Consider the following 17531-nt stretch of genomic DNA (forward strand, 5'->3'; position numbering starts at 1 on the left):
CTTGAAAGGGCTTCAGCGCGTGATGTCACAATGGCACCCGTGCACCAATGGGAGATCAGCTCGCGATGGACAAGCGGCTGCTATTGGGTGTTTACTACTTTAAATTTACATGATTTTTTTTCTGACCTTTTTTTTCAAGGTCTTCAGCTTGTGACGTCACAATGCTTGTGTGAGATGTTGCAACATTGTTGCGAAAAGCAACTGCCAGTTTTTTAAAGTTGTGCGAGTCACTTAACATACACAGATCAGCATGGGGCCCCTATTCCCTCCCTCCCCCCCCCTTCCCCCCTCAACCCCTTCCTCCCCACTCCTTCCCACCTCCACCCCCCCTCCCTCCCCCCCTTCCCCCCTCCCCTCCCCGCCTCCCTCCCCCTCCCCCTCCACCCTCCACACCTCCCTCCCTCCCCCTTCCCTCCCTCCCCTCCTCCCGGTTACAATGGAAACCCTACGAGGATGGGCCCAACGGAGAAAGAGGGGTACTGGAAAAGGGGGAGGTCCCCCTCCCTCCCCTTCCCCTCCCCTCCCCCCCTACCCCTCTCCCTCCCCCCTTCCCCTCCCCTACCCCTCTCCCTCCCCCCTTCCCCTCCCCTCCCCCCCTACCCCTCTCCCTCCCCCCCCTTCCCCCCTCCCTCCCCCCTCCCTCCCCCTCCCCCTCACCCCCTTCCCACTCCCCTCCCCCTCCCTCCCCCTCCCCTCCCTCCACACCTCCCTCCTCCCTCCCTCCCCCTTCCCTCCCTCCCCTCCTCCCGGTTACAATGGAAACCCTACGAGGATGGGCCCAACGGAGAAAGAGGGGTACTGGGAAAAGGGGAGGTCCCCCTCCCTCCCCTTCCCCTCCCCTCCCCCCCTACCCCTCTCCCTCCCCCCTTCCCCTCCCCTACCCCTCTCCCTCCGCCCCCTTCCCCTCCCCTCCCCCCCTACCCCTCTCCCTCCCCCCCCTTCCCCCCTCCCTCCCCCCCTCCCTCCCCCTCTCCCTCCCCCTCACACCCCTTCCCCCTCCCCTCCCCTCCCCTCCCCCTCCCGCCTCCCCTCCCTCCACACCTCCCTCCTCCCTCCCTCCCCCTTCCCTCCCTCCCCTCCTCCCGGTTACAATGGAAACCCTACGAGGACGGGCCCAACGGGGAAAGAGGGGTACTGGGAAAAGGGGAAGGGGAGGTCCCCCTCCCTCCCCCCTTCCCCATCCCATCCCCCCCTCCGTCCCCTCTCCCGCCCCCTTCCCCCCCTCCCCTTCCCCCCTCCCTCCTCTCCTCCCTCCACACCTCCCTCCTCCCTCCCTCCCCTTCCCTCCCATCCTCCCAATGCTTGTGTGAGATGGTTGCAACATTGTTTCGAAAAGCAACTGACAGAAGCACTAAGTAGCCGCGAATGTTTCAAACCAGCACTTAACCGCGAATGTTTTTTTAAAGAGCACTTAACCGCGAATGTTTCAAAACAAGCAATTAAAAAGCACTTATTTTTTTTAAAGTATTTTTTTTTTATTCCAAGAGAATGGGGGGGGGTCTGAGAATGGGGACTGGGGAGGGGGACAACAGGGTCGTTGCGGTGGGGCTTGGTGGTGGGGGAAAGAGGGGTACTGGGAAAAGGGGAGTCCCACTTCCCCCTCAACCTCTTCCTCCCCCCTCCTTCCCACCTCCATCCCCACTCTCTCCCCCCTCAATCCCAACCTCCATCACCACTCAGCCCCTAACTCCCCCCTCCCTCCTTCCCTCCATCCCACCCTCCCCCAATCCCTCCCTCCACCCTTCCATCCCTCTCCCCCTCCCCCCTCCTTCCACCCTCCCTCCCCCCCTCCCGGTTACAATGGAAACCCTACGGGGACGGGCCCAACGGGGAAAGAGGGGTACTGGGAAAAGAGGAGATCCCCCTCCCTCCCTCCCCCCTACCCCCTTCCCCCCTCCCCTTCCCCCCTCCCCTCCCCCCCTCCCTCCCCCTCCCCTCCTCCCTCCACACCTACCTCCTCCCTCCCTCCCCCCCTCCCGGTTACAATGGAAACCCTATGAGGACGGGCCCAACGGGGAAAGAGGGGTACTGGGAAAAGGGGAGATCCCCCTCCCTCACCCTCCCCCCTACCCCCTTCCACCCTCCCCTTCCCCCTCCCCTCCCCCCCCTCCCTCCCCCTCCCCTCCTCCTCCACACCTCCCTCCTCCCTCCCTCCCCCCCTCCCGGTTGCAATGGAAACCCTATGAGGACGGGCCCAACGGGAAAGAGGGGTACTGGGAAAAGGGGAGGTCCCCCTTCCCCCCTCAACCCCTTCATCCCCCCTCCTTCCCACCTCCATCCCACTCCCTCCCCCCCTCCCTCCCCCCTCCCTCCCCAACTCCCTCCCCCCTCCCCCCTAACTCCCCCCTCCCTCCTTCCCTCCATCCCTCCCTCCCCAATCCCTCCCCCCCCTCCCTCCACCCTTCCATCCCTCTCCCCCCTCCTTGAAACCCTACGAGGACGGGCCCAAACGGGGAAAGAGGAGTACTGGGAAAAGGGGAGGTCCCCCTCCCTCCCCCCTTCCCCCTCCCCCCTCTCCCTCCCCCCTACCCCCCTCCCTACCCTCCCCCTCCCTCCCCTCCCCTCCTCCTTCCACACCTCCCTCCTCCCTCCCTCCCCCTTCCCGCCCTCCCCTCCTCCCGGTTACAATGAAACCCTACGAGGACGGGCCCAACGGGGAAAGAGGGGTACTGGGAAAAGGGGAGGTCCCCCTCCCTCCCTCCCCCCTACCCACCTCCCTCCCTCTCCCTCCCCCCTTCCCTCCTCCCTTCCCTCCCCTCCCCCCTCCCATCCCCCCCCTCTCCCCCCTCCCTCCCCCTAACCCCCTCCCTCCCCCTCTCCCTCCCCCTCCCCTCCCCCCTCCCTCCCCTCCTCCCTCCCCCTTCCCTCCCCCAACCCTCCCCCTTTCCTCCCCTCCCGGTTACAATGGAAACCCTACGAGGACGGGCCCAACGGCCCACTCGGTCTAGTATATAATACTAAAACTCTGCGGTCCAACATTCCGTATGTATATACGGAAGATTCCGTATGTATATACGGAAGATTCCGAAGATTTCTGTCCATAACTTACAAACCCTGCTCCTCCCAGACGGTACACCAAAGCGCTACGATTTTTGTACCGCCGTATTCACCATTGACATGGGCAACTATTGTAAGTACTTTCGTTCAAATTGAAGCTACCTTTTTAAAGCTAGAGAGATATTAAAGTTTAAATTTTCATTTCTAACACTTTTCTTGAAGGGTCCAAACCCTACTCCTCCCAGACGGTACACCAAAGCGCTACGATTTTTGTACCGCCGTATTCACCATTAACATGGGCAACTATTGTAAGTACTTTCGTTCAAATTGAAGCTACCTTTTTAAAGCTAGAGAGATATTAAAGTATAAATTTTCATTTCTAACCCTTTTCTTGAAGGGGCTTCAGTGCGTGATGTCACAATGGCACCCGTGCACCAATGAGAGATCAGCTTGGTTTTAAATTTACATCTTCAGCTTGTGACGTCACAATGCTTGTGTGAGATTGTTGCAACATTGTTGCGAAAACAACTGCCAGTTTTTTAAAGTTGTGCAAGTCACTTAACATACACAGATCAGCATGGGGCCCCTATTCCCTCCCTCCCCCCCTTCCCCCCTCACCCCTTCCTCCCCACTCCTTCCCACCTCCATCCCCACTCCCTCCCCCCCTCCTCCCCAACTCCCTCCCCACCTCCCTCACCCCTCCTCCCCTAACTCCCCCCCCCTCCCTCCTTCCCTCCATCCTCCCCCCTCCCTCCACCCTTCCATCCCTCTCCCCCTCCCCCCTCCTTCCACCCTCCCTCCCCCCCTTCTGGTTACAAAGGAAACCCTACGGGACGGGCCCAACGGGGAAAGAGGGGTACTGGGAAAAGGGGAGGTCCCCCTCCCTCCCCTTCCCCCCTCCCCTCCCCCCTCCCCCTCCCCCCTAACCCTCTCCCTCCCCCTCCCCTCCCCCCCTCCCCTCCTCCCTCCACACCTCCTCCTCCCTCCCTCCCCTCCTCCCGGTTACAATGGAAACCCTACGAGGACGGGCCCAACGGGGAAAGAGGGGTACTGGGAAAAGGGGAGGTCCCCCTCCCTCCCCCCTTCCCCCATCCCATCCCCCCTCCCTCCCCTCTCCCTCCCCCCCGTTCCCCCTCCCCTTCCCCCCTCCCTCCACACCTCTCTCCTCCCTCCCTCCCCTTCCCTCCCTCCCATCCTCCCAATGCTTGTTTGAGATGGGTGCTACATTGTTTCGAAAAGCACCACTAACAGATCGCAGTGAGAAGCACTATGTGACCGTGAATGTTTCAAAACAAGCACTTAAAAAGCACTTATCTTTTTTTAAAGTATTTTTTTTTATTGCAAGTCACTTAACATACACAGATCAGCATTGGGCCCCTATGCTCGTGGGCCACCGGGGCAAGTGTTTCGAAAAAAGCACTGAGAGTGTGTCTGGGGGAGAGAGAGAATGGGGGGGGGGGGGTCTGAGAATGGGGACTGGGGAGGGGGACAACAGGGGTCATTGCGGAGGGGGCTTGGTGGTGGGGGAAAGAGGGGTACTGGGAAAAGGGGAGGTCCCACTTCCCCCCTCAACCCCTTCCTCCCCCCTCCTTCCCACCTCCATCCCCACTCCCTCCCCCCTCCCTCCCCCCTCAATCCCAACCTCCTTCACCACTCAGCCCCTAACTCCCCCCCTCCCTCCTTCCCTCCATCCCACCCTCCCCCACTCCCTCCCCCTCCCTCCACCATTCCATCCCTCTCCCCCTCCCCCCTCCTTCCACCCTCCCTCCCCTCCTCCCGGTTACAATGGAAACCCTACGAGGACGGGCCCAATGGGGAAAGAGGGGTACTGGGAAAATGGGAGGTTCCCCTCCCTCCCCCCTCACTCCCTTCTCCCTCCCCCCTCCCTCCCCCTCCCCTTCCCCCCTCCCTCCCCTTCCCCCCTCCCCCCTCCCTCCCCCTCCCCCCTACCCCCTTCCCTCCCCTCTCCCTTCCCCCCTCCCCTCCCCCCTCCCTCCCCCTCCCCTCCCCCCTCCACACCTCCCTACTCCCTCCCTCGAAAAGCAACTGACAGAAGCACTAAGTAGCCGCGAATGTTTCAAAACCAGCACTTAACCGCGAATGTTTTTAAAAAAAGCACTTAACCGCGAATGTTTCAAAACAAGCAATTAAAAAGCACTTTTTTTTTTAAAGTATTTTTTTTTATTCCAAGAGATGGGGGGGGTCTGAGAATGGGGACTGGGGAGGGGGACAACAGGGGTCGTTGCGGTGGGGGCTTGGTGGTGGGAGAAAGAGGGGTACTGGGAAAAGGGGAGGTCCCACTTCCCCCTCAACCTCTTCCTTCCCCCTCCTTCCCACCTCCATCCCCACTCTCTCCCCCCTCAATCCCAACCTCCATCACCACTCAGCCCCTAACTCACCCCTCCCTCCTTCCCTCCATCCGACCCTCCCCCACTCCCTCCCCTCCTCCCTCCACCCTTCCACCCCTCTCCCCCTCCTTCCACCCTCCCTCCCCCCCTCCCGGTTACAATGGAAACCCTACGGGGACGGGCCCAACGGGGAAAGAGGGGTACTGGGAAAAGGGGAGTTCCCCTCCCTCCCCTCCTCCCTCCCCTCCCCCCTACCCCTCTTCCCCCCTCCCCCTCCCCTCCCCCCCTCCCTCCCCCTCCCCTCCTCCCTCCACACCTCCCTCCACACCTCCCTCCTCCCTCCCTCCCCCCCTCCCGGTTACAATGGAAACCCTACGAGGACGGGCCCAACGGGGAAAGAGGAGTACTGGGAAAAGGGGAGGTCCCCCTCCCTCCCCCCTTCCCCCTCCCCTCCCCCATCCCCTCTCCCTCCCTCCCCCTCCCCCCTACCCCCCTCCCTCCCCTCCCCCCTCCCTCCCCTCCCCTCCTCCCTCCACACCTCCCTCCTCCCTCCCTCCCCCTTCCCGCCCTCCCCTCCTCCCGGTTACAATGGAAACCCTACGAGGACGGGCCCAACGGGGAAAGAGGGGTACTGGGAAAAGGGGAGGTCCCCCTCCCTCCCCCCTACCCACCTCCCTCCCCTCTCCCTCCCCCCCTTCCCTCCTCCCTTCCCCCCTACCCCCCTCCCTCCCCTCTCCCTCCCCCCCTCCCCTCCCCCCCTCCCTCCCCCCCTCCACTCCACCCTCCCCTCCCCCCCTCCCTCCCACTTCCCTCCCTCCCGGTTACAATGGAAACCCTACGAGGACGGGCCCAACGGGCCCACTCGGTCTAGTATACTACTAAAACTCTGCGGTCCAACATTCCGTGTGTATGTACGCAAACATTCCGTGTGTATGTACGGAAGATTCCGAAGATTTCTGTCCATAACTTACAAACCCTACTCCTCCCAGACGGTACACCAAAGCGCTACGATTTTTGTACCGCCATATTCACCATTAACATGGGCAACTATTGTAAGTACTTTCGTTCAAATTGAAGCTACCTTTTTAAAGCTAGAGAGATATTAAAGTTAAAATTTCTCATTTCTAACCCTTTTCTTGAAGGGGCTTCAGCGCGTGATGTCACAATGGCACCCGTGCACCAATGAGAGATCAGCTCGGTTTTAAATTTACATGATTTTTTTTCTGACCTTTTTTTTCAAGGTCTTCAGCTTGTGACGTCACAATGCTTGTGTGAGGATAGTTGCAACATTGTTGCGAAAAGCAACTGCCAGTTTTTTAAAGTTGTGCCAGTCACTTAACATACACAGATCAGCATGGGGCCCCTATTCCCTCCCTCCCCCCCCCTTCCCCCCTCAACCCCTTCCTCCCCACTCCTTCCCACCTCCATCCCCACTCACTCCCCCCCTCCTCCCCAACTCCCTCCCCACCTCCCTCACCCCTCCTCTCCTAACTCCTCCCTCCCTCCCCCTTCCCTCCCTCCCCTCCTCCCGGTTACAATGGAAACCCTACGAGGACGGGCCCAACGGGGAAAGAGGGGTACTGGGAAAAGGGGAGGTCCCCCTCCCTCCCCCCTTCCCCCATCCCATCCCCCCTCCCTCCCCTCTCCCTCCCCCTTCCCCCCCTTCCCCCCCTCCCCTTCCCCCTTCCCTCCCCTCCTCCCTCCACACCTCCCTCCTCCCTCCCTCCCCTTCCCTCCCTCCCATCCTCCCAATGCTTGTTTGAGATGGGTGCTACAGTGAGAAGCACTATGTGACCGCGAATGTTTCGAAAAAAGCACTGAGAGTGTGTATGGGGGAGAGAGAGAATGGGGGGGGGTCTGTGAATGGGGACTGGGGACAACAGGGGTCGTTGCGGAGGGGGCTTGGTGGTGGGGGAAAGAGGGGTACTGGGAAACGGGGAGGTCCCACTTCCCCCCTCAACCCCTTCCTCCCCCCTCCTTCCCACCTCCATCCCCACTCCCTCCCCCCCTCCCTCCCCCCTCAATCCCCTTCACCACTCAGCCCCTAACTCCCCCCTCCCTCCTTCCCTCCATCCCACCCTCCCCCACTCCCTCCCCCCTCCCTCCACCATTCCATCCCTCTCCCCCTCCCCCCTCCTTCCACCCTCCCTCCCCTCCTCCCGGTTACAATGGAAACCCTACGAGGACGGGCCCAATGGGCAAAGAGGGGTACTGGGAAAATGGGAGGTTCCCCTCCCTCCCCCTCACTCCCCCCTCCCTCCCTTCTCCCTCCCCCCCTCCCTCCCCCTCCCCTTCCCCCCTCCCTCCCCTTCCCCCCTCCCCCCTCCCTCCCCCTCCCCCCTACCCCCTTCCCTCCCCCCCTTCCCCCCTCCCCTCCCCCCTCCCTCCCCCTCCCCTCCCCCCTCCACACCTCCCTACTCCCTCCCTCGAAAAGCAACTGACAGAAGCACTAAGTAGCCGCGAATGTTTCAAAACCAGCACTTAACCGCGAATGTTTTTTAAAAAAGCACTTAACCGCGAATGTTTCAAAACAAGCAATTAAAAAGCACTTTTTTTTTAAAAGTATTTTTTTTTATTCCAAGAGAATGGGGGGGGTCTGAGAATGGGGACTGGGTAGGGGGACAACAGGGGTCGTTGCGGTGGGGGCTTGGTGGTGGGGGAAAGAGGGGTACTGGGAAAAGGGGAGGTCCCACTTCCCCCTCAACCTCTTCCTCCCCCCTCCTTCCCACCTCCATCCCCACTCTCTCCCCCCTCAATCCCAACCTCCATTACCACTCAGCCCCTAACTCACCCTTCCCTCCATCCGACCCTCCCCCACTCCCTCCCTCCACCCTTCCACCCCTCTCCCCCTCCTTCCACCCTCCCTCCCCCCCTCCCGGTTACAATGGAAACCCTACGGGGACGGGCCCAACGGGGAAAGAGGGGTACTGGGAAAAGGGGAGTTCCCCTCCCTCCCCTCCTCCCTCCCCTCCCTCCCCTCCCCCCTACCCCTCTTCCCCCCTCCCCCTCCCCCCTCCCTCCCCCTCCCCTCCTCCCTCCACACCTCCCTCCACACCTCCCTCCTCCCTTCCTCCCCCCCCTCCCGGTTACAATGGAAACCCTACGAGGACGGGCCCAACGGGGAAAGAGGAGTACTGGGAAAAGGGGAGGTCCCCCTCCCTCCCCCCTTCCCCCTCCCCTCCCCCATCCCCTCTCCCTCCCCCTCCCTCCCCCTCCCCCCTACCCCCCTCCCTCCCCTCCTCCCTCCCCTCCCCTCCTCCCTCCACACCTCCCTCCTCCCTCCCTCCCCCTTCCCGCCCTCCCCTCCTCCCGGTTACAATGGAAACCCTACGAGGACGGGCCCAACGGGGAAAGAGGGGTACTGGGAAAAGGGGAGGTCCCCCTCCCTCCCTCCCCCCTACCCACGTCCCTCCCCTCTCCCTCCCCCCCTTCCCTCCTCCCTTCCCCCCTCCCCCCTCCCATCCCCCCCTCTCCCCCCTCCCTCCCCCCTACCCCCCTCCCTCCCCTCCTCCCTCCCCCTTCCCTCCCCCAACCCTCCCCCTTTCCTCCCCTCCCGGTTACAATGGAAACCCTACGAGGACGGGCCCAACGGGCCCACTCGGTCTAGTATATCATAAAGGCTGTTATGGTACGGCCACTCAAACTACAACCTCAATTTCCCTGAATATACCTTGGCTGACACCTCCCACAAATTGCTCCTTCGTGTCTATTTTAGAAGTTAAGAACAGGGTGGACCTGTTGGGCCCCAAGCTCTCCTGCATTGGTCTAGCACCCTCCCCCCCCCCCCCACTCACCAACTCCATCCTCCCTCAACCTCTTATCCCTCCCTCCTCCCCTCACCCACTCCATCCCCCCACCACTCACCCACTCCATGCACCCTCAACCCCCCTCCTCCCCCCCCCCACTCTTAGGGGCGCTCCTGCACCCCCCCCCTGCCTTTCCCACTCACCCACTCCATCCCCGCTTTTCCCCCTTTCGTTTGCACCATCGCAAAGTCGAAGTATCGCAAGTCAAAGCATCGTAAGTCAGGGAGCATCTGTATTAGATCAACGGGCCCCAACTGCACAGGCGCAGAGCCGTTGGGTCCCCATTGTGATGTCGAACCCGCGGACCCGTTGGGTTTCCATTTACGTCAAACACGGCAGACGGGCAGGACAGATGGAAAAGAGATTTTTAAAGTTTAAAAAGTGAAAAACTTTTAAAATATAACAACCATTTGAACCGCAGGACAATGGTAATTAAGGTGGTGCTAAAATTGTTCCGCTATCGTGTACCGTTTTAGCTGTGTTTCGGGAACGTACTAAGGCCAATATATTTTATATATACATATATATACACACACAAACACACAAGATGAGAGTTTTAGTAATATATAGATCCTGTGTCACACTGTGTTCACAGAAGAATGATAATATGAACCTAGGCTGGGATCTGATCTGGAATTGAAAGGAACACAAATAACCATGCCCAAACTCATTTAGTTTGTGTTGGTGGCGTTAATCCTTGACATGGGCATTCTCTATAGTAAGCTCTATTGCCATCTACCATAAATCCCACTAATCCCATTTCAATTTGGGTGATGTCCAACATATATTAGAACCAAGATTAGCTGTAAACACATTTATTCAAATTCTATTCAGGTTGCATCTTCAACTGAGCCTTGAATTTAAAGAAGCACATTGCTGAGCGTACTGCAATATATAATGTAATTGGACAGCTCATGAACCCTGAGATCAGCTTGCTGCCTTCCCTCAACAATTAACATAGCATGATAAGTACATTCTGCAAATTGGAGCTGAATGTCATTTTCGGTAATGGTACCAGGAAAAAAATTACAAGATGCTTCAAGAATCTGCCATGTCAGATTATCAGAAATATTTGAGCAGGATTTCCAAACACATTAACATAGAATTCAACATCGTCTACATAACAAGTAGAATGATCTGTTTCAGAAATTCATAATCTGAGATGGGAGCTTCTGGGTGTTTGCAAATCAGGTTTGTGAAGTGTCTGGAGCTTTGGAAACAAACCATATGTGAAGAGTCAAAGTTAAAATCTTCAATATACTTATACATATAGTTGGGGTCAACAGATCAGCCCTGTATGCAGATTCCAGATCACTCCTGGGATACGCCGCAGATCCGAACGAAGATGGACCCAGCAGGCTGCCACGATTGAAGACGGACCCACTGGCCACGTGCTGCGGCAGGCCTGGTTTGCCGCAGTGAAGAGCCCAGCAGTCAAAGACGGTCAGGTCGAGGAGAGGCATATCGATTACCTGGCCAAGCCAGTCGAGGGCGACAGAGGAGGTCTTGCAGCAGCCTGGGGCTTACCTGGATCGCAGGTGCTCCAGTCCATCCAGCATGTGGACCAGATTTTGGATTTTTTTCTTTGTGTAAATGGTGCCAAAATATGATAACTAGAGCATGTGTAAGCTATGCAAAAAAAGATTCAGCATGCTGTGCATACATGACAAAAAAACATGGAACCATTGTGTAGGAAGAAACTGCAGATGCTGGTTAAAACCGAAGATAGACACAAAAAGCTGAAGTAACTCACCTGAACAGGCAGCATCTCTGGAGAGAAGGAATGAATGACGTTTCGGGTCAAGACGCTTTAGTACTGTGGACGTTTGCCTACATCGCATTTGATGTCTGGTAAATTAGATAAAAATCTAAAATTTCATTTGAGCAAACATTCACAGTCTTTTTAAGAGTTCCATTTCCTCCTCCTCCTTTTAGAAAATGTCTCCTAATTGATATCCTGAAATGGGTAATTTTAGGATAGTAACCCTAAACGTTAGTTTTTCTCAGCAGAAGAAACGGCTTCTCTATTCTGACTTGGCAACAATCCTTTCATCATTTAAAATTATTTGATTTAATTCACTTCTTGCTTTACCAAACTTGAAGTTGGCACGTTATGCAACCTATCTTCATTATCTTTAAAAACCTGGTTTAATTCTGCTGAAACGACGTGTACTGTTTTGGTACTGCATATTTCCCCAAGGTGTGTTGTTAAAAATACATGTAGTTTAGTCTACCAAATGTAGGCAGGGTCTGACAAAACCTTTGTATAATTGAGGAATCAGTTATTCCATCCTCTTTGAGATAAAAGCCAATGTTATGGTTTGCTTTTTTAATACTTTTTTACATCTGATTCAATTTTTAGCCATTAAAGTAAATGAGCACAATTCTTTCCATTCTTCCAGTTATTTAAATGCATTAATGCTATTTTCTGAGTCGTCGTTTCAATTATAATCTATTTAAGTCATTAACATAGTTCCATGCTTCTTTCCATGCTTCAGACAAATAACATCCGGGTTACTTCGAAAAATTGAAAGGAAAATGTCATTAACAATTTATACAAGGAACATTTATAAGCGGTAACTGTAGGTGTTAAACATAATGGGTTTTAGGGTAAATTAGAAACTTTTAGCGAATATATAAAGCTCTTTCAATTTAGCAAATGGGTGTTTCAGGCGCAAGTAGTGTTGAACAACAGAATCGTGGAAGATAGATGTTCTTCCTGGAGTTCGACACCGGAATATCTGTGTGTGATTAGCACAAGCTCATGTCTGGATTCTCACTGTCCACTTTGACAACACAAGTGTTCAGTCTGTGTTCAAGACTGTGTTCAGTCTGAAGAAGGGTCTTGACCCGAAACGTCACCCATTCCTTCTCTCCAGAGATGCTGCCTGTCCCGCTGAGTTACTCCAACATCTTGTGTCTACCTTTTACAACACAAGTGTCAAGTGAGCATTGCATCAGGACAGATGTCACCGAAGCCCCACTTTGCAGACTTCCTGCATATGGATGCAATGCTATCCAATTTGGCGAGAACTTAAAGTTGAGTTCAGTTTAGTTCATTGTCAGGTGTACCGAGGTACAGTGAAAAGTTTTTGTTGCATGTTATTCAATCAGCATAAAGACAACACATGATTACCGTTGAGCCATTTACAGTGTATAGACAAGACAAGGGAATACCGTTTAGTGCAAGGTAAAACCAGCAAAGTCCGATCAAGGATAGTCCGAGGGTCACCAATTATGTCGATAGTAGTTCAGCACTGCTCTGGGGCTCATGTTGTCGACCTCCCCATGGTGAGCCCTGTCAACTGACCTCAGTCAGGCGAATGATAACAAACAGAGACAGCAGAAGCAGAAGCAGCTTCATAACTTCTGCTGCTTCAAACGCAAGAAGAAGCACTGCTCTCTGGTTGTGGTAAGGTAATTCAGTTGCCAGATAACAGCTGACTGAGCTTTGTTTTGTATTTTGCACTATATTGTTTTTTTAATTTATTGAAATTCTTCTTTGGCATACAATTCCTCAAAGAATTATAAAAACAGAGAGTTTCGGAAGGAACTGCAGATGCTGGTTTACTCCGAAGATAGATACAAAATGCTGGAGTAGCTCAGCGGGACAGGCAGCATCTGTGGATAGAAGGAATGGATGAGGTTTCGGGTCATGACACTTCTTCACAGACACTTTGAATATGTTTGCAGCAGAGCTTGATAACCAAAGATGTGAAAGGATGTCATGGGTTGTCAAGAATGTCCAGTGCAGATTACACTCTAATTAAACAGTAGAGCAATGTCTGAGTGATTTACTGCTGTTCCTAATACATATAAAACTGACAGAAATTTCTGGAGTTCAGATTTTTGCCCGGGAGCATAGTTTAGCACAAAAATCCAAATGTTGCAGTCAGCAAATGATATTCCACCACCAGACTCTCTCTGGTCATCTTGACAAACCAACAAGTTGACAAATAAATCCAGATAATACATAACCAATAGTTCCAGACTAATCTTTGTGGTTATAATGATGTTCTTCAGTGTTTCTAAACTTGCTGCAACCATCGGGCAAAAGTCTGAAGTCTCGCATGACCAGGTTGAGGAACAGTTGTTGAACCAACCTGCACGTGTGAAGAAAGGTCCCGACCCGAAACGTCACCCATTCCTTCTCCCAAGAGATCTGCCTGTCCCACTGAATTACTCCAGCTTTCTGTGTCTATCTTCATGCACAATCTTAATCCTCCCTCGACAAGTCTATATCTTGTGCTAGCATTGACTTTTATTTTAAATTATATTTTGCACTGATGTCTTTTTTTTTTACACTATATTCTTTCTGTATAATCTTATGTTTCCCTGAATCTGTGTATCTTTAATGCTGCAGCAGGCAACATATTTCATTGTACCTGTACCTCAACGTAGTCTGCATATAACAATAAACTTGACTCGAATATCTACTTGTGAAGGCCAGAACAAGTGAGACCATGAAGCCTCTGATGAAACACAATGTACTTTGCTCCATTTGAAACGCTACTGATTGGATAATTCCCAGAACCAGGGACATTATTAGAGTCATAGAGCCCGGCAACAGGTCCTTTCTCCCAACCTCCCAAGCTGCCCGAAATGTCCATCTACATTTGCATCTACACGTTTGGTCCATATCTCACTTAATGTTTCCGATCTATGTACCTGTCCAAGAATTATTAAAATAAAAAGAGAAAATACTGTCAACACAGTGAGAGAAATAGAATGGTTCAGGTCGTAGACCCTTCGTTGGAACAATTAACCATAATTTAACAATAACTTGCTTTGTCATCAGGCACAACCGCTAGGGGTCTTAATGAAGGGTCTCGACCCAAAACGTCGTCTGCCCATTACATTTGTCTTCACATACACTGCATGACCCGCTGAGTTCACCAGCAATATGCGTTTTAATTGTAACTGCATAATCATACCCTGGCCACTCACTCTTCTTCCCCCGGGCAAAAGGTATGGAAGTGTGAAAACGCACAAAGATTCAGGGACAGTTTATTCGCAGCTGTTATCAGGCAACTGAACCACCCTACCACAACTAGAGCGCAGTCCTGAGCTACTATATACCTAATTTGGAGAACCTATGACTTTTTTGATCGGACTTTACTGGCTTTACCTTGTACTAAACGTTATTCACGTTATCCTGTATCTGTACACTGTGTGGCTGGCTCGATTCACGTTATTCCCTTTATCTTGTATCTGTACACTGTGGATGGCTTGATTGTAATCATGTCATGTAGTCTTTCTGCTAGCTGGTTAGCATGCAACAAAACAAAAACTTTTGGTCTGAAGAAAGGTCTCGACCCGAAATGTCACCTATTCCTTTTTCTCCAGAGATGCTGCCTGACCGGCTGAGTTACTCCAGCTTTTTGTGTCCATCTTCGGTATAAACCGGCATCTGCAGTTCCTTCTCACGCACTGTCTACGCTTTCCACCGTATCTCGGTACACGTGACAATTACTGTGAGTTTTATGAATAGGTCACTCGGCGGTCCAGCTTTGAAACGGAATCACAAGGAAAGCTGGAGATGAGCCGCTGCTTGGGAACGGGGTGGCGCGGCGAGGTGAGGTCAGCAAATGGCGGCGATGGTGATGAACTTGTCTCTCCCTCCCCCCCCCTCCCTCCGTCCGTCGCCCGGTGACCAGCAGGCGCGCGCGGACCTGGCGTCACAAGTGCGCGCGGATGACGAGACGCACGTTGCCTGGCGATGGAAGGGGGAGGGGGAGCGGTAATCCCGCGGGCAGTGGGTGCCGGGTAATGGCGCGCATGTGTGCTGTGTGAAGTGTCCGGTAATGGCGGACAGAGAGAGAGGAGAATGGCGGAGAATGAGACGGAATTAAAGCCGCCGCCGCCACCGCCGCCATGTCTCCCGCACACAAGCGGTCTTTGATAACGTGGGTGGCGGGGCTGAGTTTCGCTTTGCTGCTTTCATTCTACATCTTGGGTTGGTACCTGCTGGGCCTGCTGGCCGTGGCATCCGTTTGGGTTTATTATTCTTCTTCTTCGCCAGGCGTAGTAGGCCTCAGGCCCGGGCCGCAATTTCATCCAAGTCGCATCAAAGCGTTGATTCTTGGGACGCGTTGGATCCAGGTGGTGCACAACAAATTAAACGGTGGGAGCAGTCAGTGGAAGGGGAGAGGTCGGAGTGCCAGAGGCAGGCCGCAGCATCCCGGCAAGACGTCGGGCAACAGCTGGAAGTGGGAGGTGAACTGTGAGGAGTACAAACCGCTGGTGACAGCGAACGAGCGGAGTCCGGCCGACCTCATTATGGGCAGCTATCTGTCGAACGAAAACCCGGCGCAGACCACGTTCTACAGTCAGGAAGTGAAAAGACGCTACAATCGTTCGAGTGCCATCCCATCCCCAACCAGGAGATTGTCTTTCGGGTAAGAGTCCGGAGAAATGGAACTAGATGAGTTAATTACCTTGAAACCTCACATAGACCATAGACTCTTAATTGTTGCTCTTTCATGCTTCCATAAACATGAATCGGTTATACGTCGCAATCATTCTTAAGTCAATAAGTGAAAATGTTTACCTCTTATTTCATGCGTAACTTGGAACCATTTCGGTAGGTTGGCTGTAAACTTAAAAATCAAATGTGGAATAAAACTAGTAACAGTGAGACATGTGTACCGATTCTGAAAGAGAATGAAGTCCTGTACTTTGTTTACAATTCTTGCCAAATCGTTTTATTCGAATGTGTTACTGCACTTGTGAGAATTTCAAATCCTTTTATGCACCTGATTTTTTTTTCCATTTCTACCAGATTTAAAGAAAGACGTGTGTAATGTCTAGAACGAAGGTGGGATGTTCTGAAGTAGTTTACAGCCAATTTCACTTTCATGCATGAGAAATGGGAATATGAATATGTAGACCAGCTGATCTGTTTTTTTTGGAAAATTCAGAAGCAGAATTCAGATGCTGGAAATCTGAAAATAAGAATAGGAAACATTGGAAATTCTCCGGAGGCCAAGCAGCATCTTCTGATGGAGGAATAAAATTTTCATTGGTGTTGAAAGGTCATAATTTAAAATGTCAAAAATGTTTGGATGTCAGTTGCACTTTTGTCACAGCAAAATGACTCCCTTGGTCTTTAAAACAGTGCTATGAGAGTCTTTACACGCAACTGAGAGAATGAGTGGGTTCTCTGAATAATATCAAACAAGAGATGGTGCTTGTTACATAGGATCTCTACAATGACTGCCAAACTGGAATTTGTATGTCTTGGTGCATTCTTCCAACTTGAAGTGTTTCTGAAGTGTAGTCATGTTATGAAATACATAAACTTTTTATCTCATAATGGAGATTATTTGAGAATACCTCGGCACTGTCAAAATACTTAAAGTCTAGAAATGAAACGGTGATATCTTAAAGGGAATGGCAACTTAATATGACCAGTAGACATAATCTACATAGATGGCTCCCCATCCCCCAGAGAATCCAGTACAAAATCCTCCTCATGACCTACAAAGCCCTCCATAACCTGGCCCCATCCTACCTGACCGACCTCCTCCTCCACAGGCACACTTCCACCTGCACTCTCCGCTCTGCTGCTGCCAATCTCCTATCCCCCCACATCCGGACCAAACTCAAATCCTGGGGGGACAGGGCTTTCTCCATCGCTGCTCCCACCCTATGGAACTCACTACCCCAAACCGTCAGAGACTCCTCCACACTCACCACATTCAAAACATCACTGAAGTCTCACCTGTTCAGTACTGCCTTCAACCACTGAAGGTCACCTCACCTTCTGTCTCCTTTCTCTGTTCGTTTACTTATTTATCTATTTATTCACTTCCCTATGTTCTCTAAATCCCTGTAAAGCGTCTTTGAGTATATGAAAAGCGCTATATAAATGTAATGCATTATTATTATTATTAATAGTGGAGATCCTTGCTGGAGGCATATAATTGAATTACGGCAGTTTGTTAAAGTAAAGTACATTGGTTTCATCCCGCATAAACTACTGTGCAGATTTAGTCTATAAATGACATAGCAGCACAAGATGAAATGGAAAATCATGTATTGTGACAGGACTGAGTTTGTACTTGGTAGATTCTTTTCCTTTTTGCTTATAATAGGATTTAATAAATTGGAGATGATGCTTTCAGCATGAAGGACAAATGGTGAGCCGCAAATACGATCATTACAAATAAATTCAGGGAAGAGTTGTGAAATCTCTTCACTGCATATGGAATCACCTGCTGTTGTGGGTAGCTAAGGCCAAGAGTAATGGTGGATTTAAGATGGCGCTCAATAAACAAGGCAGAAAGGAATAAATAACTATACCAATGGAATGGGCAAAAACTTTTGTGAAACTGCAGAGGGCTGAATAGCCTGAGTCTGAGTGATACATTCAATATTA

The 17531-nt window shown here is 52.7% G+C and overlaps 1 protein-coding gene across 5 annotated transcripts in view; it reads left to right on the top strand.

The window, feature by feature from the left end:
- Positions 1-17531, top strand: part of pom121 (POM121 transmembrane nucleoporin) — a 92774-nt gene that overhangs the window by 39958 nt on the left and 35285 nt on the right. For 4 of the 5 annotated variants that reach the window (XM_078422440.1, XM_078422441.1, XM_078422442.1 and 1 more), the window contains exon 1: positions 14937-15549. The exons of the other annotated variant lie outside the window; for it this stretch is intronic. In XM_078422440.1, coding sequence (XP_078278566.1) covers positions 15026-15549 — 524 coding nt within the window. In that variant the 5' untranslated portion in view covers positions 14937-15025. Of the gene's footprint in view, positions 1-14936; positions 15550-17531 lie in introns of those variants that run through there. 5 annotated transcript variants of the gene reach the window in all.

This window comes from Rhinoraja longicauda, chromosome 26, assembly GCF_053455715.1.
Source record: "Rhinoraja longicauda isolate Sanriku21f chromosome 26, sRhiLon1.1, whole genome shotgun sequence".
Taxonomy (NCBI): domain Eukaryota; kingdom Metazoa; phylum Chordata; class Chondrichthyes; order Rajiformes; family Arhynchobatidae; genus Rhinoraja; species Rhinoraja longicauda.